At 43.2% G+C, this 25,886-nt stretch overlaps 1 protein-coding gene across 8 annotated transcripts in view; it reads right to left on the bottom strand.

The window, feature by feature from the left end:
* Nucleotides 1-2,268: 2,268 nt before the first annotated feature.
* LOC100380630 (1-phosphatidylinositol 3-phosphate 5-kinase) overlaps nucleotides 2,269-25,886 on the bottom strand; it is a 54,319-nt gene continuing 30,701 nt past the window's right edge. For 3 of the 8 annotated variants that reach the window (XM_014165290.2, XM_014165291.2, XM_014165293.2), the window contains 33 exons: nucleotides 25,526-25,673; nucleotides 23,118-23,285; nucleotides 22,767-22,826; nucleotides 22,464-22,593; nucleotides 21,966-22,146; nucleotides 21,640-21,714; nucleotides 21,417-21,524; nucleotides 21,176-21,316; nucleotides 16,077-16,203; nucleotides 15,121-15,800; nucleotides 14,836-14,997; nucleotides 14,222-14,569; nucleotides 13,835-13,935; nucleotides 13,611-13,682; nucleotides 13,306-13,477; nucleotides 11,343-11,521; nucleotides 11,062-11,175; nucleotides 10,736-10,844; nucleotides 10,421-10,575; nucleotides 9,595-9,685; nucleotides 9,421-9,481; nucleotides 9,191-9,328; nucleotides 8,956-9,076; nucleotides 8,476-8,571; nucleotides 8,296-8,367; nucleotides 8,110-8,210; nucleotides 6,427-6,486; nucleotides 6,112-6,288; nucleotides 5,869-5,972; nucleotides 4,092-4,289; nucleotides 3,440-3,632; nucleotides 3,180-3,254; nucleotides 2,269-2,983 (listed from right to left, as the gene is read on the bottom strand). In XM_014165290.2, coding sequence (XP_014020765.1) covers nucleotides 2,868-2,983; nucleotides 3,180-3,254; nucleotides 3,440-3,632; nucleotides 4,092-4,289; nucleotides 5,869-5,972; nucleotides 6,112-6,288; nucleotides 6,427-6,486; nucleotides 8,110-8,210; nucleotides 8,296-8,367; nucleotides 8,476-8,571; nucleotides 8,956-9,076; nucleotides 9,191-9,328; nucleotides 9,421-9,481; nucleotides 9,595-9,685; nucleotides 10,421-10,575; nucleotides 10,736-10,844; nucleotides 11,062-11,175; nucleotides 11,343-11,521; nucleotides 13,306-13,477; nucleotides 13,611-13,682; nucleotides 13,835-13,935; nucleotides 14,222-14,569; nucleotides 14,836-14,997; nucleotides 15,121-15,800; nucleotides 16,077-16,203; nucleotides 21,176-21,316; nucleotides 21,417-21,524; nucleotides 21,640-21,714; nucleotides 21,966-22,146; nucleotides 22,464-22,593; nucleotides 22,767-22,826; nucleotides 23,118-23,285; nucleotides 25,526-25,673 — 4,833 coding nt within the window. In that variant the 3' untranslated portion in view covers nucleotides 2,269-2,867. Of the gene's footprint in view, nucleotides 2,984-3,179; nucleotides 3,255-3,439; nucleotides 3,633-4,091; nucleotides 4,290-5,868; nucleotides 5,973-6,111; nucleotides 6,289-6,426; nucleotides 6,487-6,862; nucleotides 6,897-8,109; nucleotides 8,211-8,295; nucleotides 8,368-8,475; nucleotides 8,572-8,955; nucleotides 9,077-9,190; nucleotides 9,329-9,420; nucleotides 9,482-9,594; nucleotides 9,686-10,420; nucleotides 10,576-10,735; nucleotides 10,845-11,061; nucleotides 11,176-11,342; nucleotides 11,522-11,676; nucleotides 12,049-12,452; nucleotides 12,934-13,305; nucleotides 13,478-13,610; nucleotides 13,683-13,834; nucleotides 13,936-14,221; nucleotides 14,570-14,835; nucleotides 14,998-15,120; nucleotides 15,801-16,076; nucleotides 16,204-16,334; nucleotides 17,021-21,175; nucleotides 21,317-21,416; nucleotides 21,525-21,639; nucleotides 21,715-21,965; nucleotides 22,147-22,463; nucleotides 22,594-22,766; nucleotides 22,827-23,117; nucleotides 23,286-25,525; nucleotides 25,674-25,886 lie in introns of those variants that run through there. The other 5 variants (XM_014165294.2, XM_014165296.2, XM_014165295.2 and 2 more) reach the window with 5 other exon arrangements.

Here is a 25,886-nt window from a genome sequence, read left to right as displayed (position 1 = left end):
TCAAGGAATCTTTGGGTTGTCTGAGAATTTATAGCATGACTTTTAATGCTTCTTGGTTGGGGTCTGAGCAGATTATTTGTTGCGATTGCAAACGTAATAAAATGGTGGTCCGATAGTCCAGGATTATGAGGAAAAACATTAAGATCCACAACATTTATTCCATGGGACAAAACTAGGTCCAGAGTATGACTGTGGCAGTGAGTAGGTCCAGAGACATGTTGGACAAAACCCACTGAGTTGATGATGGCGCCGAAAGCCTTTTGGAGTGGGTCTGTGGACTTTTCCATGTGAATATTAAAGTCACCAAAAAGTTGAATATTATCTGCGATGACTACAAGGTCCGATAGGAATTCAGGGAACTCAGTGAGGAACGCTGCATATGGCCCAGGGGGCCTGTAAACAGTAGCTATACAAAGTGATTGAGTAGGCTGCATAGATTTCATGACTAGAAGCTCAAAAGACGAATACGTCGTTGTTTTTGGGGGGGGTAAATTGAAATGTACTATCGTAAATGTTAGCAACACCTCCGCCTTTGCGGGATGCGCGGGGATATGGTCACTAGTGTAACTAGGAGGTGAGGCCTCATTTAACAAAGTAAATTCATCAGGCTTAAGCCATGTTTCAGTCAGGCCAATCACATCAAGATTATTATCAGTGATTAGTTCATTGACTATAACTGCCTTTGAAGTGAGGGATCTAACATTAAGTAGCCCTATTTTGAGATGTGAGGTATCACAATCTCTTTCAATAATGGCAGGAATGGAGGAGGTCTTTATTCTAGTGAGATTACTAAAGCGAACACCGCCATGTTTAGTTTTTCCCAACCTAGGTTGAGGCACAGACACGGTCTCAATGGGGATAGCTGAGCTGACTACACTGACTGTGCTAGTGGCAGACTCCACTAAGCTGGCCTGCACCCTGCTGCCTGGCCTGCACCCTGCTGCCTGGCCTGCACCCTATATCATTGTGGAGTTAGAGCCCTGTCTATGTTCGTAGATAAAGATGAGAGCACCCCTACAGCTAGGATGGAGTCTGTCACTCCTCAACAGGCCAGGCTTGGTCCTGTTTGTGGGTGAGTCCCAGAAAGAGGGCCAATTATCTACAAATTCTATATTTTGGGAGGGGCAGAAAACAGTTTTCAACCAGCGATTGAGTTGTGAGACTCTGCTGTAGAGCTCATCACTCCCCCTAACTGGGAGGGGGCCAGAGACAATTACTCGATGCCGACACATCTTTCTAGCTGATTTACACGCTGAAGCTATGTTGCGCTTGGTGACCTCTGACTGTTTCATCCTAACATCGTTGGTGCCGACGTCGATAACAATATCTCTCTACACTCGCCAGTTTTAGCTTTAGCCAGCACCAGCTTCAGATTAGCCTTAACGTCGGTAGCCCTGCCCGCTGGTAAACAGTGTATGATCGCTGGATGATTCGTTTTAAGTCTAATACTGCGGGTAATGGAGTCGCCAATGACTCGGGTTTTCAATGTGTCAGAGCTAACGGTGGGAGGCTTCGGCGTCTCAGACCACATAACGGGAGGAGCAGAGACCAGAGAAGTTTCGGCCTCCGACTCGCTTAATGGGGAGAACCGGTTGAAAGTTTGTCGGCTGAATGAGCGACACCGGTTGAGCATTCCCACAGCGTCCGGCTGCGGGGACCGTGCGAGGGGGTTTATACTAACGTTACTATCTGTACTTACTGGTGGCACAGACGCTGTTTCATCCTTTCCTACACTGAAATTGCCCTTGCCTAACGATTGCGTCTGAAGCTGGGCTTGCAGCACAGTTATCCTCGCCGTAAGGCGATCGTTCTCCTGTATATTATAAGTACAACGACTGCAATTAGAAGGCATCATGTTAATGTTACTTAGCTTCGGCTGTTTGAAGTCCTGACGAACCATGTCCAGATAAAACCTCCGGGGTGAAAAAGTTGAATGAAAAAAGTTGAGGGAAAAACTAAAGATATACGGTATTTAAAAAGTAAAAACCGTGAAGTAGTCATTGGCAACAAAACGCACAGCAGCACGTAAACAAGTCTGCAAGTTGTGACCGAAAAATAAAATGGCCACTTTAAAATTTGCAGTTTTGTCACACACCAGAATGCTACAAAATGATTTGATTTGTATTTAAGTGTGTAAGGAGTCAATATACCGGTCAAATAATTTACTCTACATGTAGTGATGAACAATGACATTCTACCATCAAATCTATGTAGACTTACAAGACAGGAGGCCAACAAAAACATCTGACACTAAGGTTTAAACCCTTGTGAAATCAGTTAATAATCTTTAATTACATCAGCTCTGTACATTTACATCAATTTGTTTGTTCAAACTAAGCACAAATAATCTTACTTGGTCCATCTCAGTGATCTTGTGAAACAGTTGGAAATCTTGGCACTTCAAAATAATCTCTTCCCTCAGGGAAATATGTCATTAGGGACAAGAGTTTCTTTCCAGGTCAGGAAAAACTCTGTCTTCAGTCATGCATAGTCACTTGTCTAATTTATGATAAAAGTTTACCCAGCTCTAGGTCTACCTGTGGAAGATTCTATGATGATTATTATGGAATAATTGAGTCGTACAAGCTGGCCATTCTTTGCATTTCATCAACAAAAAAAGACACTAATCTTCCTCTGTTACTTTACTTCATCAATCCAGTGTGCTTTTATGGTTCCCTATTGGGATAAGGCTTTTTCTGCATTGCGGTCTCCTCTCCGCCTTGGTGACTGATGCCCATGTTGTGTTCTGTAGATAGCAGCTCCCTGGTAGCCTGAGTCCCAGACCCATTTATGCTGTGAAAATGACATAGGAATTGGCTAGACAACAAACAGGTCTGGGACTCAGGCTAGCTCCCTGGTGGAACAGTTCAGCAGTTGACCCCCAGCCCTGTCCAGTGGTCAGGCACCATGAGAAAGTATTTGTCCATAGCCTCACAGAAACGGGCTCGGTACAGCTCTGGAGAGACCACCGTGGGCATCTTACCTGTGTGCGAGACACAAAACGTTTATAATACATTTTATTTGTATAGCGTTTTTCATTTACAGGAAGAAATCAAAAAGGTCTTTATACAATTAACTAATTACTAGAGATCAAAGCTAAACATGAAAAGGGCACAATCTTAAAATAGACTTCAAGGACTAATGTAGGGGGAAGGAGGTGTTAATGTCAGATGAATTACCTTGCCCTCCCAGGATCCCTGTGGATTTCACCACCATCTCCAGCTTCTTATCCCATGTGAACGTCCGTATGTAATCTGAAACAATGGGAGGAATGTTTGTTTTACAAATATAGCAAAGTACAATGTCACCCAAATGCCTTTTTGAAGCAGCATGCATGGAGAAATGATTTTCTATAAACACCAGTAAACAGTTTGTATCACAATGATCAACGTTATAGCCAATGAAAATACATTTGAAAAAGATAAAGCTTTTCCCTCACCTATGATTCCCACCACCAGCTCGTCTGTGGCGTCGTCTCGTCCAACCAGCAGAGAGTAGTCTATGATCAGGTGACTAGACAGGAAGCAGGCATCACTGTGGATAGCAGCCCTAAGGATGGCCTTGCAGTGGGCTCTTATGTACATAGGGTTGTCATGGACCAGCTTCAGTAGGTTCTCATCCAGCAGAACCACCTAATATAGAATGATGCCATTTAGCTCATGCTTTTATCCAAAGGTTGTTATTGCAAAAGAGAATGTGTTCTCAATGAACAAATCATGGCCAATCAATCAAGTTGTAGAAACACCTCAATGATCAATGGAAACAGGATGCACCTGAGCTCAATTTCATCGCAAAGGGTATTTGTTTTACATTTTTTATTCATTTTCAAAAAACCTGTTTTTGCTTTGTCATTATGGGGTATTGTGTGTAGATTGTTTTCCTCAATGTATTTAATAAATATTACAATAAGGCTGTAACGTAAGAATGTGGAAAAAGGATAGGGGTCTGAATACTTCCTTAATGCACTGTATCTGGTTAAAACAACACATACATAAAACAAAGCAACTTACATTACAGTGATTGCATACATTTATTTTGTATGTGGGAATCGAACCCATGGCCCAGCCCTGCTAGACTAGCGCCATGCTCACCTCACAGCTCTCCTTCCCAGACTCGGTCTTGACGTTGCGGTTCCTCAGAGAACCCTTGAGGTCGAACACCTGGGCCATCTTCCTGCCATAGAACAGGTTCTCCATGACAAGAAGGTCCAGTTTCTTCTCAGAGTTGTTCTGGGAGTTCTTGTAGCCGATCCGGTACACACCCAGGATCTTAGCCAGGGCAGTGGGCCGCTGTGGGACAGACTGGGTTTAGGATAGGAATGTGTTGCAATAACCATCCATCCATCACACAACGACAAGAACACAGCTCATTGACATTTTATCTGTGAGACAACATTGAGACCAGCTTTTATTTTTCAAGGGAGCCCTGCATATACAATGTCATAGAACTAAGAAATCTATCAATATAAAATTGAATTTCCTCACATTAAATGAATTATCTTTATAAAATGTATTACTTAAAAAGCAAGGCCATACACAGCAAACATAGGTCCAACTCCATATATACATTACATGACCAAAAGTATGTAGACACCTGCTCGTAAAACATCTCATTCCAAAATCATGAGCATTAACATGGAGTTGGTCCCCCCTTTGCTGCTATAACAGCCTCCACTCTTCTGGGAAGGCATTCCACTAGATGTTGGAACATTGCTGCGGGGATTTACTTCCATTCAGCCACAAGACCATTTGAGGTTGGGCAATGATGTTGGGTGATTAGGCCTGGCTCGCAGTCTGCGTTCCAATTCATCCCAAAGGTGTTCGATGGGGTTGAGGTCAGGGCTCTGTGCAGGCCAGTCAAGTTCTTCCACACCGATCCCCTCGCTTTGTGCACGGGGGCATTGTCATGCTGAAACAGGAAAGGGCCTTCCGCAAACTGTTGCCACAAAGTTGAAAGCACAGAATTGTCTAGAATGTCATTGTATGCTGTAGCATTAAGATTTCCCTTCACTGGAACTAAGGGGCCTAGCTCAAACCATGAAAAACAACCCCAGACCATTATTCCTCCTCCAGCAAATTTTACAGTTGGCACTATGCATTGGGGCAGGTAGCGTTCTCCTGGCATCTGCCAAACCCAGATTCATTCGTCAGACTGCCAGATGATCAAGCGTGATTCATCACTCCAGAGAACACGTTTCGACTGCTCCAATGGCGGCAAGCTTTACACCACTCCAGCCGACGCTTGGCAATCTTAGACTTGTGCACGGCGGCTCGGCCATGGAAACCAATTTCATGAAGCTCCCGACGAACTGCTCTTGTGCTGACATTGCTTCCAGAGGCAGTTTGGAACTCGGTAGTGAGTGTTGCAACTGAGGACAGACGATTTTTATGTGCTACGAGCTTCAGCACTCAGCGGTCCTGTTCTGTGAGCTTGTATGGCCTACCACTTCGCGGCTGAGCTGTTGTTGTTCCTAGATGTTTCCACTTCACAATAACAGCACATACATTTGACCGGAGCAGTTCTAACAGGGCAGAAATTTGACAAACTGACTTGTTGGAAAGGTGGCATCCTATGACGGTGCCATGTTGAAAGTCACTGAGCTCTTCAGTAAGGCCATTCTACTGCCAGTGTTTGTCTATGGAGATTGGAAGGCTGTGTGCTCGATTTTATACACCTGTCAGCAACGGGTATGGCTGAAATAGCCGAATCCACTAAATTAAATAAGTGTCCACATACTTTCGTATATAGTGCATCTATTTAAGTTAATTTAACTATATTTGTGCTAGACCTGAAGCCAGATGGTTAGCGTACTGTAGTTAGCTGGGGGTACTGTAGTTAGCTGGGGGTACTGTAGTTAGCGTAGTTTACCTTCTGCTGCACGGCTCCAGTGATGTAGGTGAAGTAGTGAGGGGCAAAGTCCAGGAAGGACTGAACCTCTAGTCTGGGCATCTGCTTCAGGATGAATCGGTCATCTGAGGGAGGGAGGGAGGGTAAAGATACACAGTGAGGTACAACAGACATATTTAAAAGGCGTCTCTTGACCTCAAAATGGGACTTCCTGGTAAATAGAAGTTAAAAATAAAACAATATGGCTCTGGTGTTGCCGGTCACCTTCGGTGGCATAGAAGACGGCCCCAGACTTGCCACCACGGGCCTGCCAGTTGACACAGTGGGACAGCGAGCGAACAAAGTCATCCTCCGTACTCTCCATTATCTCCGCTCTCATCTTGTGGAACTCCTCAGCATAGTAGATCCTACAGTAGAACTTAGCATTGGCATCAGAGAACTCTGCAGGAGAGAGAGAGAGAGGGGACAGAATGAGATGGGTTACTGACTAGGCCTTATGCTTGTTATTGAGAGGAAGTTTGCAGGCTAAGAGGTGATGCCATTCCAAAGGGAAATCCAATGAGAAATGCATTTACTCACGTAATTCAATATGAGGGTTTCCTGTTGACTTTTTATGGTTGTCTCCTATGTCTGCATCTTCTGTTCAGAGCAAAAGAAAAACATGCTAGGAACTCCAGAAACATTACATACTACAGTCGTGGCCAAAAGTTTTGAGAATGACACAAATATTAATTTTCACAAAGTCTGCTGCCTCAGTTTGTATGATGGCAATTTCCATATACTCCAGAATGTTATGAAGAGTGAAGTCCCTCTTTGCCATGCAAATGAACTGAATCCCCCCCAAAACATTTCCACTACATTTCAGCCCTGCCACAAAAGGACCAGCTGACATCATGTCAGTGATTCTCTCGTTAACACAGGTGTGAGTGTTGACGAGGACAAGGCTGGATATCACTCTGTCATGCTGATTGAGTTCGAATAACAGACTGGAAGCTTCAAAGGAGGGTGGTGCTTGGAATCATGGTTCTTCCTCTGTCAACCATGGTTACCTGCAAGGAAACACATGCCATCATCATTGCTTTGCACAAAAAGGGCTTCACAGGCAAGGATATTGCTGCCAGTAAGATTGATTTAGGTACAACCATTTATTGGATCAAGAACTTCAAGGAGAGCGGTTCAATTGTTGTGAAGGCGGCTTCAGGGCACCCAAGAAAGTCCAGCAAGCGCTAGGACCGTCTCCTAAAGTTGATTCAGCTGTGGGATCGGGGCACCATCTGCACGCACAGTGAGGCGAAGACTTTTGGAGGATGGCCTGGTGTCAAGAAGGGTAGCAAAGAAGCTACTTCTCTCCAGGAAAAACAGAGACAGACTGATATTCTGCAAAAGGAACAGGGATTTGACTGCTGAGGACTGGGGTAAAGTCATTTTCTCTGATAACTCCCCTTTCCGATTGTTTGGGGCATCCGGAAAAAAGCTTGTGCGGAGAAGACAAGGTGAGCGCTACCATCAGTCCTGTGTCATGCCAACAGTAAAGCATCCTGAGACCGTTCATGTGTAGGGTTGCTTCTCAGCCAAGGCAGTGGGCTGACTCACAATTTTGCCTAAGAGCACAGCCATGAATAAAGAATGGTACCAACACATCCTCTGAGAGCAACTTCTCCCAACCATCCAGGAACAGTTTGGTGACGAACAATGCCTTTTCCAGCATGATGGAGCACCTTGCCATAAGGCAAAAGTGATAACTAAGTGGCTCGGGGAACAAAACATCGATATTTTGGGTCCGTGGCCAGGAAACTCCCCAGACCTTTATCCCATTGAGAACTTGTGGTCAATCCTCAAGAGGCGGGTGAACAAACAAAAACCCACAAATTCTGATCAACTCCAAGCATTGATTATGTAAGAATGGGCTGCCATCAGTCAGGATGTGGCCCAGAAGTTAATTGACAGCATGCCAAGGCGGATTGCAGAGGTCTTGAAAAAGGGTCAACACTGCAAATATTGACTCTTTGCATCAACTTCATGTAATTGTCAATAAAAGCCTTTGACACGTATGAAATGCTTGTAATTATACTTCAGTATTCCATAGTAACATCTGACAAAAATATCTAAAGACCCTGAAGCAGCAAACTTTGTGGAAATTAATATTTGTGTCATTCTCAAAACTTTTGGCCACGACTGTACATCAGAAGAGAGTTAAACTGATTTTCTAGTACCGCCCCTCTCATGTTGCCCCTTGACCTTGAGACCTTGTCCACTACTCACTAAGAGGGTCAGAGTCCATGCTGCTGCGGCCCAGACCCATCTGGGAGGAGGCGGTCTCGTTGGGCTTGGCTGGGCTGTTCTTGACCCGGCTCTCTCCAGAGCTGCACAGACAAGATTATACATCAGGTGACACACACACACACACACACACACACAGTTGACATCTGCAGGAGCAGTGTGGTGTACCTGGTGGACAGGGTGGTGTCCTCGCCTCCTGTCTTCCACAGTTCATCCAGAGCACTCTTATACTCCTTACAGCTAGAGGTTGGGCAGAGGTCATTCAAATATCATTAAAACAACAAAAACTTTGAACAGAAATGTCAGGCATGTGAAGAGACTGGAGAAGAGTTGGACAGGAGCTGTTACCTGAGAGCGAATGAGATGATGGAGCTGGGTTCTCTCTCACACACGGCGATGGGCACTCTCTCATGCTCATACATCAGATAATGCTTGTCTGGTTCACTGACGAACAAAAGACAATAGTAAACAGTACAATACACTTTATTGATCCATTATATTAGGATATTTTTGATTTGGGCTTTCACAGTGCCCAGTCCCGACACACAACACGGCAGCACAGGGTCATCCGCAGTGCAGTGCCCTGGAGCAGGTTAGAGGTTAAGTGCCTTGCTCAAGGGCACACCAGCAGTATGTGTCACCTGAGATATTGATGATTTTTTCCAGTCAACACTAGGATTCAAGCTAAACATTACAACAAAGTAAGAAAATGAACAGGGCTCAATATAGTATGGGCATTTATATCAAATTCTATCTTATTTGGCTGATCATTCAACAATTTATACTACAGGCTAAAAGCCTATTCAGAGATAGTCATAATGTACACACAATGGGAATGGGATGGAGTTGTAACTGTTGCCTGGCATCAGGTTGGCTAGAATGGCCTTCATGGTGGACTTCTCTTTCACCTGGCTGTCATTGGAGCCCAACAGGTGTCCATCAAACACATCTAGGAGACAACGAGAATGAATTTAAGGACAGGAGTGGTCTGTATTTAGATACGCACTGTAGATCTAGAGAAAGAATAGGAAGCTAATGTGGGGGGTTGTGTGTGTATGTTCACCCTCTGGGATGCTGACGGAATCCTGGTCAGGGAAGCAGGGTCCAGAAGAGAGGGGTTCTGAGCCTGGTTCCCCTGGTGACGGTAATGCTAGCAATGACGACCCCCAGCTTGAGGGCATGGCAGTGAGGTGACGATCCTCTGTCCATCAAATAACAGACACGCCCATCAACTACAGTCTACCAATGAGAGTAGTATAGCATTCTGACTGAAAGCTGAACCAATCCCCTTACCTTTGTCAACATGTTGTACTAAAGGGGAGGGGTTGCGTGGAGAGGACTCCAGAGCACTTGGCTGTCAAACAAAAGAAACAACTTCACATTCCTTACGATCTGGTAGACTAAGTGCTTATCATATACTAAGCACTTCCAATCATCTGAATTCTATCAGGAATCTGTTGCACTGACCTTGCTGTCGTCTGTCTGTCGGTGTCTCCCAGGGCTGGCTGGGACAGACAGACGCTTCTTGCCCTTCTCCTGCTGGAACAGGTCCTGCAGCCTGGAGGTTACATGGGTCAACAAATCCATTCTCAGAAAGATCTCCCACTGACATCAATCATCTCTCTTTTCTTCTCTCTCGGCATTGTTGAGAAGGGTCCGTCAGTAAGCTTTTCACTGTTAGTCTACTTGGAAAACACCTGTTGTTTACCAAGCATGTGACTAATAAAATAGATTCTGATGTGAAAGTCTGATCCCAAGTTAGAATTCAGCCCTAAGGTCCAATTTTATGGACACAGATGAAGAGATTCATCCATTAAAAGTACTTCTTAGTCAAAGACTAGGCTTCATCTGTGTCTAGGAAACCGCCCCTAAAAGTTTAAACATTAAAAGCTGCTCTGAAGTCAGTATTCTCACCATAGAAATAAGAATGAATAGAAAGGGCCATCTCCAAGTCAATGATGGCATAATGGGTGGGCTGGCAGCCATTTTGAGAGTACCCATGCCGGGAAGTAAAAGCAAGAAGTTTACCCTTCAATCTGTGCTGTGATTTGTTGAGTCAAATCAACTGACATTACAAAAAAGACATTCAATTGCATGAGCCACATCAGTTAGCATCATTTGAATGAACATTCTGCATTACCAAGGCAATCCCACATCAGTTGATAGAACATTCCAAAATACCATGGACATTTTTGCATCACAATACCAGGCAGACATTGCGAGTGTACCAGTCCATAGGCAGGGTTAGAGTGTCCAAGCCCTCTCTATTCATTCTGATTTCTATGGTTCTCACCTGCTGTTCCAGGACTGCAGTGTTTCACACAGGCTCTGTTTCTTCACTACCACCGATTCCAGTACAGTCTGGAGCTGCTGGGGGGAGTCACTACCACAGGCCTGGAGACGAGCCTGCAGCTTCTCTATCCAGCTATGCAGATCTGCCTCCTCCATCTGAACACGCACACAAACAAAACGGATGGAAAACATGTGTTTGATACCGTTCCATTCCAGCCATTCCAATGAGCCCGTCCTCCGACGTAAAGCGACACCAGCCTCCACTGCGCTGTACATACTATACACAGTGGTCCTACCCTTTGGAGGAAGAACCTACATCTTTCTGTGCAAACAGGTCCTCCATCTTCTGCTCGCGTGTCTTGCTGAAGGTGTCCGTCTTCAGAGAGGTGAGGCGGTCATCTATGGCCAGGTACACCTGAGTCACCCTGACAAGAGGGAAGAGAGGGACAGAATGGAAAAGGCCTGGTTAGAAATAGATTATTCAGACTCTTAGCCTGGTCCCAGATCTGTTTGTGCGATCTTGCCAACTACTATGGTTATTGTCAGAGGACAATAACCATAGGAGTCGGCTATGCAGAACAAACAGATCTGGGATCAGGCAAGTTAAGGTCATGGTAGACAGACAACAGGTAGACCAGTTACTTCTGTGAGAAGTCCTTGAGGTCCTGCTGCATCCGGCCCTTGGAGGGCCCCTGGTTCCTGATGAAGATCTTAGGAGGAGGGAGGCAGACCTCTAGCAGTCTCACTGAGATGTAGCTGGTGGTTAGACAATTACAATGGCATGATGGACATATACATTTTACTACACTAACAACTATAGTGATCTTCATGTTCTGGTATTTAGAGGTCATTTGAAGATGTGGTAGGAATGATAAATGATGTATGGCTGGATAGAAATCAAAGCCCTGGCCTGTGTTTCCCACCTGAATGAGGCCACCATCTGGTTGTAGGAGAAGTACTGATGGTAGTCATGGTGGATGGAGTGGCCACAGGGCTCAGCATTAGCCCTCCTGGTATACTGGTGACCATAGAACCTCAGCTCCAGGTACTTAGCAAAGGACATGGACCATGAGTCATTAGACAGGGGCACCACAGGAGTCACCTACAGAGAGAGTAGAAGTGAGTAGAGTAGGAGAATATAGTAGAAGAGAGTAATGTAGAGTAGAAAAGAGTGACAGAGTAGGAATAGAATAGAAGAGTAGAATGGAGTAGGAGTAGAATAGAGTAGCAAAGAAAATAGTAGAGTAGAAGAGTAAAGTATAGTAGGAGAGTAGGGGTAGAGTATAGGCTAGTGGAGTATGAAGAGAGTATAGTAGAAGAGTATAGTTGAGTAGAGTAAAGTACAAGAGAGTATAGTGGAGTATGAAGAGAGTATAGCAGAGTAAAGAAAAGTATAGTAGACGAGTAAAGCAGAGTAGGAGTGAGTAGGAAGGTATAGTAGAAGAGAGTAAATTATAGTAGGATAGTATAGTAGAGTAGAAGAGTACAGTAGAAGAATAGGAGTACAGTTAAGTATAGAGTAGAAGAGTAAATTATAGTATAGTAGGAGAGTAAAGTAGAGTAAAATAAAGCATAAAGTAGAAGAGAATAAAGTCAATTATAGTAAAGTAGAAAGTATAGAGTAGGAGACTAGAAGAGAGTAAGGTAGAGTAGGGATATAGTAGAAAAGATTAGTGGAGTACGAAGAGAGTAAAGAAAAGTATAGTAGAAGAGTGTACAGTAAATAAATAATATAAAGTATAGTAGAGAGAGAGTAAAATAAAGTATAGAGAAGTAAATTATAGGAGAGTAGAGTAGAAGAGAGTAAAGTAGGATAGTACAGTAGGAGTAAATTATAGTAGAGTAGAAGAGAAAATTATAGTAGGGGAGTATAGTACAGTAGGAGAGTAGAGTAGAAGAGAGTAAAGTATAATATAGAGTAGCATAGAAGAGAGTAGAGTAAAATAAAGTATAGAGTAGAGTAAATTGTAGTATAGTAGAGTAGAAGAGAGTAAAGTAATGTGGTACAGTAGGAGAGAGTAGAGTAAAGTAAAGAGTAGAAGAGTAAATTATAGTTTTGAAGAGTAAAGAGTAGGAGAGTAGAGTACAGTAAAGTATAGAGTAAAGTAGCAGAGTAGAATAGGAGAGTAGAATAGGAGAGTAAAGTATAGAGTAGAAGAGTAAATTATAGTAGGGGAGTATAGTACAGTGGAATAGGAGAGTAGAGTAAAGTATAGAGTAGAAGAGTAGAGTAGAAGAGTACATTTTAGTAAGGGAGTATAGTACAGTAGGAGAGTAGAGTAAAAGAGAGTATTGTAGAGAATAGAGTAGAAGAGAGTAAAATAAAATAGAGTAGAAGTAAATGATAGTAGAGTAAAGTAGGAGGGTACAGTAGGGGACTAGAGTAAAGAGTAGAAGAGAGGAGGATTAGAGTAGGAGAGTAAGATTAGAGTAGAAGAGAGTATAGTAGAGAAGAGAGTAGAGTATAGAGTCTGCTTAGCTTCAATCTCACAGCTTTGATCCTTGTATTCTACTCTACTCTCGAGTAAAATAAAGTATAGAAGAGAAAAGTACATTATAGTAGAGCAGAAGAGTGTAGAGTAGGCGAGTAGGAGAGAGTAAATTATAGTATAGTAGTAGAGTAAAATATAGTAGAGTAGAATAGAGTAGAGCATATTAGAGTAAAGTAGAGTAGAAGAGAGTATAGTAGAGTAGAATACAAGGATCAAAGCTGTGTGAGAGATTGAAGCTAAGCAGACCTGGACAGCAGCTTCATGCTCTAGCCAAGAACTGGCTGATAAGCATTTGATTTGTTGAACTAGGGGTGCTAGCTATAGGGCAAACGTGCAGTCCTGGGGGTAGTCATGGAATAGATAAGGAAACACGCAGATTAAAAAGTTACTGTACCTGTTTGCATATACGGCACCAGGAGTAGTTGAGGATGGTGTGTTGGTATCCAGGCACAGGAGAGTCCAGCTCCTTCAGAACGATCTGAACACAGCCACTGCCATGGACAAATCGTCGCACATGGTGCACCATGGGAGTCTCACAGAACATACTGGGGCACTGATAGGACGGTCTGTAAAACACACACGAAGAGGTGCTTCATTGAGTTATATTTTATTACATATCAGTGACAACCAAATGGATGGTAAAAGGTTTTATTGTAAATTCAATACAACAATTTGTCTGGTTCAGATTTCCCCCCTCACCTGAAACAGTATCTCTCCAGGAATATTCCTAGTGTGAGGTCATTCTTTCCGTAGAAGTCCATCGTGACCATCCTGTTGACAACAAATAAGTATTTGTGAATAGCTGACCTTTCAGAGTTCAGTCAGCTGGTCTTTCACAGCTGGTACGCAACACTTCTGTTGCACCTAAGGGGATAAATAAAGTAGTATTGAATTGAAGACCACCAGGGTTGAGTGGGGTTTACCAAGGACTGACGCAGGGGTTGGGGGCGTTGTTGGACTGGGCTGAGGAGCTGCTGAACAGAACACAGAGTCTCTGATGGTTCACTGGGTTCAGGCAGTCCAGCTGAAACGCATAAGTAATGGTGGTCAATGACAGCATAAAAACAGCACATAATGCTTTACAATCCAATAAAGCACTTCTCTTCAGCCCTGACTTAATATCTCTGGAGAGTGAGGGAAGTGGTGAGCTCTCATCAGTAGCCCACTGATCAGTAAACTAATATTGGTTAAGGGAGATTTTAAGTTAGATAGTTATTTTAACTCCACAGATACATCAGTGAGACTGTTGGAGATCTGCGCCATCTACCTCCTATATTGTGATGTGTCCTAACTACCTGGCCATGTCTCACCTTGGAGGCCCAGGTCATGTCGTTCTGTCCCGCTGGCTTCTCCTCCTCACAATCAGCCTTGACGGGGTGCTTGGGCGGCAGAGCCTCCCGGACCGGTGGCTGGGCGAAGGGGTCTGCCTCCTCCTGTCGGAGGCGGCCTCCTTGGGCACGGTAGTCTGCCAGCATCTTGGCCAAGTCCTGGCTGCTGCCCAGATGCTCTGCAATGCGGGCACTGGTAAGGCGGTGGGAGGGTAACACCTGGATGGGGCGAGGGCCTCCACCTGATTGGGTGGAGTCTTTGAGGAGTTGTCGCTTACGTCGACCGTCTAGTTCTTTGAAGTCCTTGTTTAGCAGTGGGGAGAGGTACACCTGTACGAGGAACTAGTATGTTACATCTCAAATATGAAAATATCTTATTGATCATTCGCCCAGCACTTAAGTGTTATGAGACGGCATATTGCGTATGCATGACAACCATGTTTTGTAGACATCTTCACTATGACCAACGACGTACAGAGGAATTGATGGTTACATAAACAGATTATCTGATATTCTATTGTACATTACTGAACAACAAAAAATGTTAAAAAGGTTGAAAAACCTTCAATAAATACAGTGAATGTTAACAAACAGACCTGTTGAGGAAAGTAGTCTCTGCTGGGGCAGCGTAGGCCAGCGGGGGAGAGGAGGAAGGGCTCTCTGAAAGTGATGAAGGGGGAGACACACAGGATGATGTCCTTCAGCTCCTGTTTGAAGCCTGCCGTCAGCGTCTTGAGATGGTCGTCCGTCGAGGCCACCTGCTCGGTGACAGAACAGACAAGGATATTGTTGGACACTCTTGGAGGACAATGGAAGTCGATTTAAAAATGCTTTTTTCTTATTAAAACCAATGTGTTTCTGCATGTAGCCTTAATCCTCACCTGCTCTGTGACAAACAGCCCAGTGTCATCCTGCAGGGGGTCTCTGAACAGCCTGGGGGCCGTCTCCGAACCAGAGCTCTCCTCCCACGACTCACCCCTCCCCGGAACCCCTGACCCGCTCGCCCCCACAGTCTCCTCCCCCTGCTCCAGCCCAATCTCATCTGTCAACTCCTCCAGGTCATCAATGAGGTAGGGTGGTGGCGGCGCCAGGGGATTGGACAACGGTGTGGAGGTCATGACCTCTGTTGACTCCATACCCTCGCCCACCAGGGAGGATGAGGACAGGAGTTGGTTCTTGGCAACTTTGACAACCTCAACATTTTTAGATGAGGAAGACTCCGATACAGACTTCCCCAGGGAAGGCTTCTCCTCCTCATCCACCAGCACAGTCTGTCCTCCCTGGAAGATGGTGCTCTGGTCGGTCTCATTTTCCTGGCTCTCCTCCTCGACGGTAGTGCTCTCCAGGAGGCAGGGGAAGCTGGTCTTGGCCAGGCTGGGAGGCATGGCGAACTCATCCATGAGAAAGGATATCTCTAGCTGGGAGTGGTAGGCCACACTCACCATGAGGACGATGATCTCCTTAACCCTGGCCAGCTCGTACTCAGACGCCCCGCGAAGCTTTATGGTACAGCCTAGCTGAGGAGGGCAGCCCTCGAAGAACATCAGAGTCTTCAACTCATCTGTCACAGAGAAGGGAAAGAGGAGAACACATTACATAGTTGTGCTGTGGCACTCAGGAGAGTCAGAATGAGCATGTAGATAAATCTAGTCTAGGCTGGAGGATGTTGTGAATGAAAGCACCTGGTTGCAGTATGTTGGTTTCATGTGTTGGATTATTTAAGTGAAATAGGTGTTATGAATGGCTTCCAATATCTAAGATAAAGAGATTTAAAAATGTAGATATGTAAGATGTACAATAAAAGCAGCATGTTGAGGGCAGAGTAGTTTCCACTCACTGTTGGCCAGCTGGAAGGAGTGTAGGTAGAACTTTTGGCAGGTTCCCAGTCGAGGCTTGGTGAGCAGCTGGTCCATAGACATGACCAGGTCCCCCTGGGTCATATGACTCACCCTGTCTAAGACTTGCTGCAGAGAACCAGAGGTGGGAAAGAGAGACTGAGGGCAGGCACGGCTAATAGACAGTTGAACGGGTTAAGCAGAAGAACAGGCTAACATGGCAACAGACACCATCATAAAGAGTAGTGAAACACTAGCTGCAGTAACCCATGGGGGGGGGGGATTATTGTGGCCCTAGTGGCACAAAATAAAAGGTCTGACTGCTCAGAGATGCTTGGGGAAATGGTCACAACGGTGGACCAGCGTGTGTGTTTTAGGGGAGAGGGGTGTATCTGAGCTCCATGAACAAATCTCCCCATTCTTGCTAAATGTTGCGTTCCTTCTCAAACAGCTACAACTCGATATGCATTGACACATCAAGTCTTGGAGTTTGGCTCGGAGATGGAGTAACTGTTCAACATTCTAGCTTGTGGTTGTCTGTGGGGAAAGTGTGAGTATGTATCCCACATCTGTTGCTAAGGGGTAATGATTTTAGGGACAGTATAGGATGAGTCACAATTGTTTGACAAAAAATTTGATTTTTGTAATGTCAGTCCTGGTTATAGTTAATCTTTCATATAAAGTGCCTACATTATTACACTATTTGTTAATTGTGGAAAAAGATTCAGATTAAAATCTTGCATATGTATTAGTATATTCTTTAAGTAACAGTATACAATACAAATCAGAGTGAGGGTGTTGGAAATGCTTTTGGCAGTTCATCTGCTGCTGTTTTGTGGGTGGTACTGTCTGCTCTTTTTATTAAAGGATGGGTCCCCATCTCTCAAAGACCCTAGGATGCAGCTGGACGGGGGTGGTCTTCCAGTCACTGGGACGACAGTCAAACCTGGGATGGGGGGAGGTTTTAGCGGTTGGAATAGAATAAAACTTTATTCTTCATCCAGAATGGACATTTTTATTTGGAGAACAATTGGAGGTTTACTCAGTAGCAGTGCAAATACCATGGTACAGCTATATGGACACTCAATCATTATGGTACTTTTTAAAATGGTAAGGTTACAAACATTATGATAAATAGAACTGAAACTTGTATCTCATTATGGTAAATGTTGAAATAATTATAGCCAGTTATAATTGTAATGGCTTAGCAGATAAGAAAAGAGGTGATGATATTAACTAACAATAATTTTGATCCGAATGTGCAAATTGTCCAAAACAGATCTGCATAGTAGATGGATTCTTTTAAATATGTTATTGGACCATAAATTGATTTGGCTCATTAATATAAATAAAATAATAAATCAAGCCTACAAGCAATACAAGAGTATTATTATGGTGGGAGTTTATAATACGGTTTTTAATACCTCAATGGACCGGAAAGGAAATCACATTAAACTATTCCCCTCATGCACTTAAGGAAATCCAGAAAGTCATGGATATATTGGAACTAGTGGATATAGGAGGCTTAAATATCCAGACCTAGTGAGATATACATTGCAGAGGCTCAATGAAGCTAGTCGTCTTGACTACTTTGTTATTCTCGCTGGCACCAAAAGTAAATTTTTTAAGTGTTCATAGGGGGCAGAATGCAGATGGACCATCAAATAATTGGCATATCAAATTGTATTTGTCACATGCTCCAAATACAACAGGTGTAGGTAGACCATACTGTGAAATGCTTACTTACAAGCCCAGTTCAAGAAAGAGTTAAGAAAATATTTACTAAATAAATATTAGTGGGGGCCAGTTCGGCCCGCCTTTTCCTGTAGTCCACGATAAGCTCCTTTGTCTTGCTCACTTTGAGGGAGAGGTTGTTGTCCTGGCATTTAGCTCGTCTGGTAGGCTAGCGTCAACGGGCAGCTCGCTTGAGTCAACACTGAGTTTTTCAATGTAAATTATACTAAATTCTTGAAACCAATAGAATGTTAAATATATGGGGGGATACAACAATCCCAGCTCTACAGATTTTGCCACGAAAAGACAGAATTATTAGATCATTTGTTTTGGTACTGTCCATATTATAGTGCCTTCGGAAAGTATTCAGACCGCTTGACTTTTTCCACATTGCAATACGCAACATCGCCGTGTGCCTCAAATTTTGTAACAATGTGGAGGGCTCCATATATCTCCGCACAGACATAATTGGTTGACGGTAGGTGACAGTGGGAGGTCTTGTATAGTGTATTCGGAAAGTAGTCAGGCCCCTTGACTAGATTTTGTTACGTTACAACCTTATTCTAAAATTGATTAAATCGTTTTAAAATGACAAAGCAAAACCAGTTTTTTCTCAACGTCAACAGTGAAGAGGCGACTCCGGGATTCTGGCTTTCTAGGCAGAGTTGCAAAGAAAAAGCCATATCTCAGACTGGCCAATAAAAATAAAAGATTAAGAAGGGCAAAATAACAGACACTAACAATAACAGAGGAACTCTGCCTAGAAGGCCAGCATCCCGGAGTCGCCTCTTCACTGTTGACGTTGAGACTGGTGTTTTGCAGGTACTATTTAATGAAGCTGCCAGGTGAGGACTTGTGAGGCATCTGTTTCTCAAACTAGACACTCTAATGTACATGTCCTCTTGATCAATTGTGCACCGGGGCCTCCCAATCCTCTTTCTATTCTGGTTAGAGACAGTTTGCGCTGTTCTGTGAAGAGAGTAGTACACAGCGTTGTCCGTGATCATCAGTTTCTTGCCAATTTCTCGCATGGAATAGCCTTCATTTCTCAGAACAAGAACAGACTGACAAGTTTCAGAAGAAAGGACTTTGTTTCTGGCCATTTTGAGCCTGTAATCAAACACAGAAATGCTGATGCTCCAGATACTCAACTAGTCTAAAGGCCAGTTTTTATTGCTTCTTTAAAATCAGAACAACAGTTTTCAACTGTGCTAACAATTTCAAAAAGGGTTTTCTAATGATCAATTAGCCTTTTAAAATGATAAACTTGGACTGGCTAACACAACGTGCCATTGGAACACAGGAGTGATGGTTGCTGAGAATGGGCCTCTATACGCCTATGTAGATATTCCATAAAAAAATAAGCCGTTTCCAGCTGCAATAGTCATTTACAACATTAACAATGTCTACACTGTATTTGTAATCAATTTGACGATATTTTAATGGACCAAATCCTTTATTTAAAAAAGTTTATTTTTTTAATTTTCTTTAAACAAAGACATTTTTAAGTGATCCCAAACTTTTGAACGGTAGTTTGTGTATATATTTATTAATTACACACACAACCAGTCAAAAATGTTGGTACACCTACTCATTAAAGTTTTTTTGTACATTGTAGAATAAAAGTGAAGACATCAAAACTATGAAAATAACACATATGGAATCATGTAGTAACCAAAAGAAGTGTTAAACAAATCAAAATATATCTTAGATTCTTCAAAGTAGCCACCCTTTGCCTTGATGACAGCTTTGCACACTCTTGGCATTCTCTCTACCAGCTTCACCTGGAATGGTTTTCCAAGAGTCTTGAAGGAGTTCCCACACATGCTGAGCACTTGTTGGCTGCTTTTCCTTTACGGTCCAACTCATCCTAAACCATCTCAATTGGGTTGAGGTTGGGTGATTGTGGAGGCCAGGTCATCTGATGCAGCACTACATCACTCTCCTTCTAGGTCAAAAGCCCTTACACAGCCTGGAGGTGTGTTGGGTCATTGTCCTTTTGAAAAACCAATGATAGGCGCTTAGTGGGACTAACAGATGGGATGGCGTATCGCTGTAGAATGCTGTGGTAGCCATGCTGGCTAAGAGTGCCTTTAATTCTAAATAAATCACAGTGTCACCAGCAAAGCACCCCCACATCTCCTCCTCCATGCTTCACGGTGGGAACCACAAATGCGGAGATCACCAGTTCACCTACTCTTCATCTCACAAAGACACCGTGATCTCAAATTTAGACTAGTCAGACCAAAGGACAGATTTCCCCTGGTCTAATGTCCATTGCTCGTGTTTCTTGGCCCAAGCAAGTTTCTTCTTATTGGTGTCCTTCAGTAGTGGTTTATTTGCAGCAATTCAACCATGAAATCCTGCTTCCCGCAGTCTCCTCTGAACAGTTGATGTTGAGATGTGTCTGTTACTTGAACTCTGTGAAGCATTTATTTGAACTCTGTGAAGCATTTATTTGGTCTGCAATTTCTGAGGCTGGTAACTCTAATAAACGGATACTCTGCTGCAATGGTAACTCTGGGTCTACCTTTCCTGTGACGGTCCTCATGAGAGCAGGTTTCATCATATCACTTGGTTTTTGCAACTGCACTTGAAGAAACTTTCAAAGTTTTGAAATGTTCCATATTGACTGACATTCATGTCTTAAAGTAATGATGGACTGTCGTTTCGCTTATTTGAGCTGTTCTTGCCATAATATGGACTTGGTCTTTTAACAAATAGGGCTAATTTCTGTATATACCACCCCTAATGTACCTTGTCACAACACAACTGATTGGCTCAAACGCGTTAAGAAGGACAGAAATTCCATTAATTAACAAGGCATACCTGTTAATTGAAATGCATTCCAGGTGACTACCTCATGAAGTTAGTTGAGAGAATGCCAAGAGTGTGAAAAGCTGTCAGTCATCAAGGCAAAGGGTGGCTACTTTGAATAATCTGAAATATTTTTTCAATTGTTTAACACTCTTTTGGTTACTACATGATTCCATATTGTGTTATTTCATAGTGTTGATGTCTTCACTATTATTCTACACTGTAGAAAATAGTAAAAATAAAGAAAAACCCTTGAATGAGTAGATGTGTCCAAACTTTTGACTGGTACTGTGTGTGTAAAATATATATGATTGTAAATGATCTCGACAACTACATTGATAGAACACAAATCTATTTGCAAAATTCTTTCAAATAAACAAAAGCTACACAAGTAAGATGTTCTTAAGCTTGCTAAAAGGTGGGTTTGGAAACACAACCCAGGCTAGTCTAGCTAGTACAGAGAGCTAGAGAGTTGGCAGGGCAGTACCAACTGGTTTGACATTGATAACACCAGTTAATCATTTTACTAGCAGTACAGAGAGCTACTGACCGGTTTGACGTTGATAACCAGTGTGATGCCGTGCTCCAGCAGCATGTCCTGAGCAATACGAGACACGGTCTTCTCCACCAGCACCAGGTTGGGACGCACGTCCACTATACGCTGAACATAGTTCTTCAGAAACTCATGCTCCTGGGTAACAAAGACACTGACAAAGATTACATTTTCTTTTTCCTCATTTCTAGAAATTGTGGATGGGTGCTAGCAAATGTGGAATTACTAACTGGCTGACCTGAAGCACGATGGGGTCAATGCAGGTGAACTTGGTCTCCTCTCTGTAGAGATACTCTATAGAACACTTCAGAAGCAGGATCTTGGGGTTCTTGATGTACGAGTTCATCTAAAATATGATCAAATTGTACTTTATTGAGTTCACAGACAAGCAATAAACTGCGTCCTTCTGACTGTGTTTACAGGGAGAGATGGTAATTGTTACATAAGAGAAGGGAACTTACTTTTTTGTGGGCAATGTTCTTGGTACAGACAAAGCCATTCACTACCGCAGAGTCAAACTTCTTCCCTCCAGGAATCTAAAAATAAATTAAAAGAAAAGCAGAAAGAATGAAGGTTAAAAGACAGCCCTTCTGGTCACCTAAAATTACTCATCAGTCTACTCCTGCAGTATGTGCAGTCTAAGTAAAGCCAAATGACAAAGACCTGATTCAGAGTTGAAAGAAGTGCAGGCAACGCAGACTTTTGCATAAATCGTTAATTGACATCAATATGGAGACTTGCAAGGAAAGTTGAGTTAATCAACCAGATCTCAAGTCAGAATAGGTACCTTCTTGACGTGAACCAGTTGTCTGATGTCCATGTCATCATCACAGCTGCGAACGTCCGGCCGCACAGTCTGCACTACCTGCCTCACCACAGGAACGATGATGTCACGCCAGGAGAGGCACAGGGACTCGCTGTACAGCAACTGCTGCAGCAGCGCCATCATGTGGCTGTGGTTGGCAGAGCTGTGGAGGGGGAGAGAAGTTTGCATGTTATACTGGGCAAAGAAAACAGCTAAGTCACCAGCTAAAAATGTTTACATAACACCATACATTAACTCATACTGAGAGATCTCTGCTTCATCTAAAGAATTACTTATATGTTCAGTTCCAGTTCTACTTCAATTTAGTAGGCTAGAGACTAGTCTTTACATTCCAAACCTCACACTTTTCACTAGTGCCTAGCATTTCCTGTACTCACATACATATTTAATGAACAAAAAAAACGATTGACAAACATTTGAGCAATTTTCAAACCTCTAAAGTTATCCGACTGTACTCACAGTAGCCTCTCCATGGCCTCCTTCTCTCCATTCTCCTCTCTGAGCTGGTCCAGGGAGCTGTGGTGCCAGCCCAAAGGAGTGAACAGCATCTCGTTAGCTTTCTCCTCCACACGACGGTTAAACAGGGACTCTGCAGCACACAGAGAGAGATAGCTTGGTTTACAGCTACAGTACATTAGGTTCAGTACCAACTGCTTGTTCAATAGAAAGAATACACAGCTGCTCAAGAGTTGAAAAGTGTACCAATTGCAAAAAAATATCCATAACGAAGCCAGACTAAACTAGGAAGTGGGGAGTTCCTACCTTTGATGAAAGCGTCACTGATGGAGATATTCTGTCCTCCATCCTCTGAGACCAGGTACTCTGATATAGGAGAGGGAAAGAGGAAAAACGCATTAACACACAACTCCACCTTCCATAAACGGATACCTGTTATGGGAACTGGCTGAGCAAACAAATAGGTTAAGTTCCTCTTTGTTTGCTATAGCAGATTAAGGTGAATCGATCAAAATAAAAGTCTAGGTAAAAGGTGTTTGTTTTCAGCAAGACAATAGCAACCAATCATTCCAGTGAAGTGGGATAGGACTGTCCCTGTTCAGGTGGAAGCGATGGGGGTGGGACAGTTTGTGTGTTTGTTTGTTTGTTGCGCCGTACCTTTCTGCTCCTTGGGGTGCGGGGGTACATGGGGGTACTTGGACGGTTTCTTGATGTGGAAGTTGACGTTGTCCTGCTCCATATTGAGATTGATGGAGGCAGCAGAGTCACTGTCCACCGCTGACTGGAAACTGCTGACTGACGTCCTCTTACTGGGGCTGGATGAGTCTGACGAGGGGGAGGGGGGTGCATTGATTGATTGATTGATTGATTGATTGATTGTAGTAAGAAGTAAGTAGTAAGAGAAATACTAAGAGTTATCTCAAAGACATTACAGAAAGACTCAACTACCCATTGTTTACTCTCAATATTAATGGCCTTGTGCAGTCAAAAATGTGATTTACCTGTCTTTTATATACAGTGGAGTGGGAAGTTTACATACACTTAGGTTGGAGTCATTAAAACTCGTTTTTCAACCACTCCACACATTTCTTGTTAACAAACTATAGTTTTGGCAAGTCGGTTAGGACATCTACTGTGTGCATGACAGAAGTCATTTTTCCAACAATCGTTTACAGACAGATTATTTCACTTATAATTCACTGTGTCACAATTCCAGTGGGTCAGAAGTTTACATACACTAAGTTGACTGTGCCTTTAAACAGCTTGGAAAATTCCAGAAAATGAAGTCATCGCTTTAGATGCTTCTGATAGGCTAATTGACATAATTTGAGTCAATTGGAGGTGTACCTGTGGATGTATTTCAAGGCCTACCTTCAAACTTAGTGCCTCTTTGCTTGACATCATGGGAAAATCAAAAGAAATCAGCCAAGACTTTAGAAAAAAAAATTGGAGACCTCCACAAGTCTGGTTCATCCTTAAGAGCAATTTCAAAACACCTGAAGGTACCACGTTCATATGTACAAACAATAGTATGCAAGTATAAACACCATAGGGCCACGCAGCCGTCATACCGCTCAGGAAGGAGACGTGTTCTGTCTCCTAGAGATGAACGTACTTTGGTGCGAAAAGTGCAAATCAATCCCAGAACTGCAAAGGACCTTGTGAAGATGCTGGAGGAAACAGGTACAAAAGTATCTATATCCACAGTAAAACCAGTCCTATATCGACATAACCTGAAAGGCCGCTCAGCAAGGAAGAAGCCACTGCTCCAAAACCGCCATAAAAAAGACAGACTACGGTTTGCAACTGCACATGGGGAGAAATATCGTACTTTTTGGAGAAATGTCCTCTGGTCTGATGAAACAAAAATAGAACTGTTTGGCCATAATGACCATCGTTATGTTTGGAGGGAAAAGGGGGAGGCTTGCAAGCTGAAGAACAACATCCCAACTGTAAAGCACGGGGGTGGCAGCATCATGTTGTGGGGGTGCTTTGCTGCAGGAGGGACTGGTGCACTTCACAAAATAGATGGGAAAATGATGTGGATATATTGAAGCAACATCTCAAGACAGTCATGAAGTTAAAGTTTGGTCGCAAATGGGTCTTCCAAATGGACAATGACCCCAAGCATACTTCCAAAGTTGTGGCAAAATGGCTTAAGGACAACAAAGTCAAGGTATTGGAGTGGCCATCACAAAGCCCTGACCTCAATTCTATAGAAAATATGTGGGCAGAACTGAAAAAGCGTGTGCGAGCAAGGAGGCCTACAAACCTGACTCAGTTATACCAGCTCTGTCAGGAGGAATGAGCCAAAATTCACCCAACATATTGTGGGAAGCTTGTGGAAGGCTACTCAAAACGTTTGACCCAAGATAAACAATTTAAAGGCAATGCTACCAAATACTAATTGAGTGTATGTAAACTTCTGACCCACTGGGAATGTGATGAAAGAAATAAAAGCTGAAATAAATCATTCTCTCTACTATTATTCTGACATTTCACATTATTAAAATAAAGTGGTGATCCTAACTGACCTAAGACAGGGAATTTTTACTTGGATTAAATGTCAGGAATTGTAAAAAACGGAGTTTAAATGTATTTGGCTAAGGTGTATGTAAACTTCCGACTTCAACTATACTACCACACTACTGAGGTTGGATTAATATTGTGAAAAGTATGATAATGCCCTTTTAGTGTAACAGCTGTTTGAAAAGACTGCCTGAAATTTGCCTGTTTTGGTGGGATTAACTTTTGGCCTGCCTGCTGACATCACTAGGCGATAAAGTGGTAAATAGACCAATAAGAAAGAGTTCCAAACCTCTCTGCCAATAACAGCTAGTTCAGTTTTCCCCTCCCCACTCCAAGACAGTCCAAGCTAAATTCTTGCTTTTTGACCATTTTAATTTAAATCAGAGTAAGGTACTTCATTGTTACCCAGAAATGATTTGATATTGAGAAAAATGGCTGCATTGGACCTTTAAGAAGAAAGCAGGCATAGACATGATGCTGGTTGTTGTAATGTTTAGCCTGAGGGCTAAAGTCACAAGGCATGCTGGGATACATACTGGGCGTGACATAGTCATTCTCGTCAGCCACCTGGTCTGTGTCACTGTCGTCAAACTTGATGTCTTTGAACCAGGAGGGTTCTGAGTGTCCCTCCAGAGAGTTGACACTGTCACTGTCAGGAGACGGGGTCTCAGAGAACTCCGTGCTCTGAAGAGAAGACAAGAGAATATCATCACCAACACCATCATCATCATCCTCACCACCACCCTCTTAATTGAAGTGTGGTGAGCTTTTAGCGCCCTTCGGCTGCAGTGGCATCACTACTGCACAAAGTTGTTGGATGAGTGGCTACATGTAATAAACCAAGTGGCTATAGGGAGAAGTAGGCAGGCTCGTCCCCTTATTCCCACAAAACAGTAT

The sequence above is a fragment of the Salmo salar genome, chromosome ssa21 (genome assembly GCF_905237065.1).
Source record: "Salmo salar chromosome ssa21, Ssal_v3.1, whole genome shotgun sequence".
Classification (NCBI taxonomy): domain Eukaryota; kingdom Metazoa; phylum Chordata; class Actinopteri; order Salmoniformes; family Salmonidae; genus Salmo; species Salmo salar.
The sequence above is the reverse complement of the archived record's forward strand: the minus strand, read 5'-3'. Positions and strand labels throughout refer to the sequence as shown.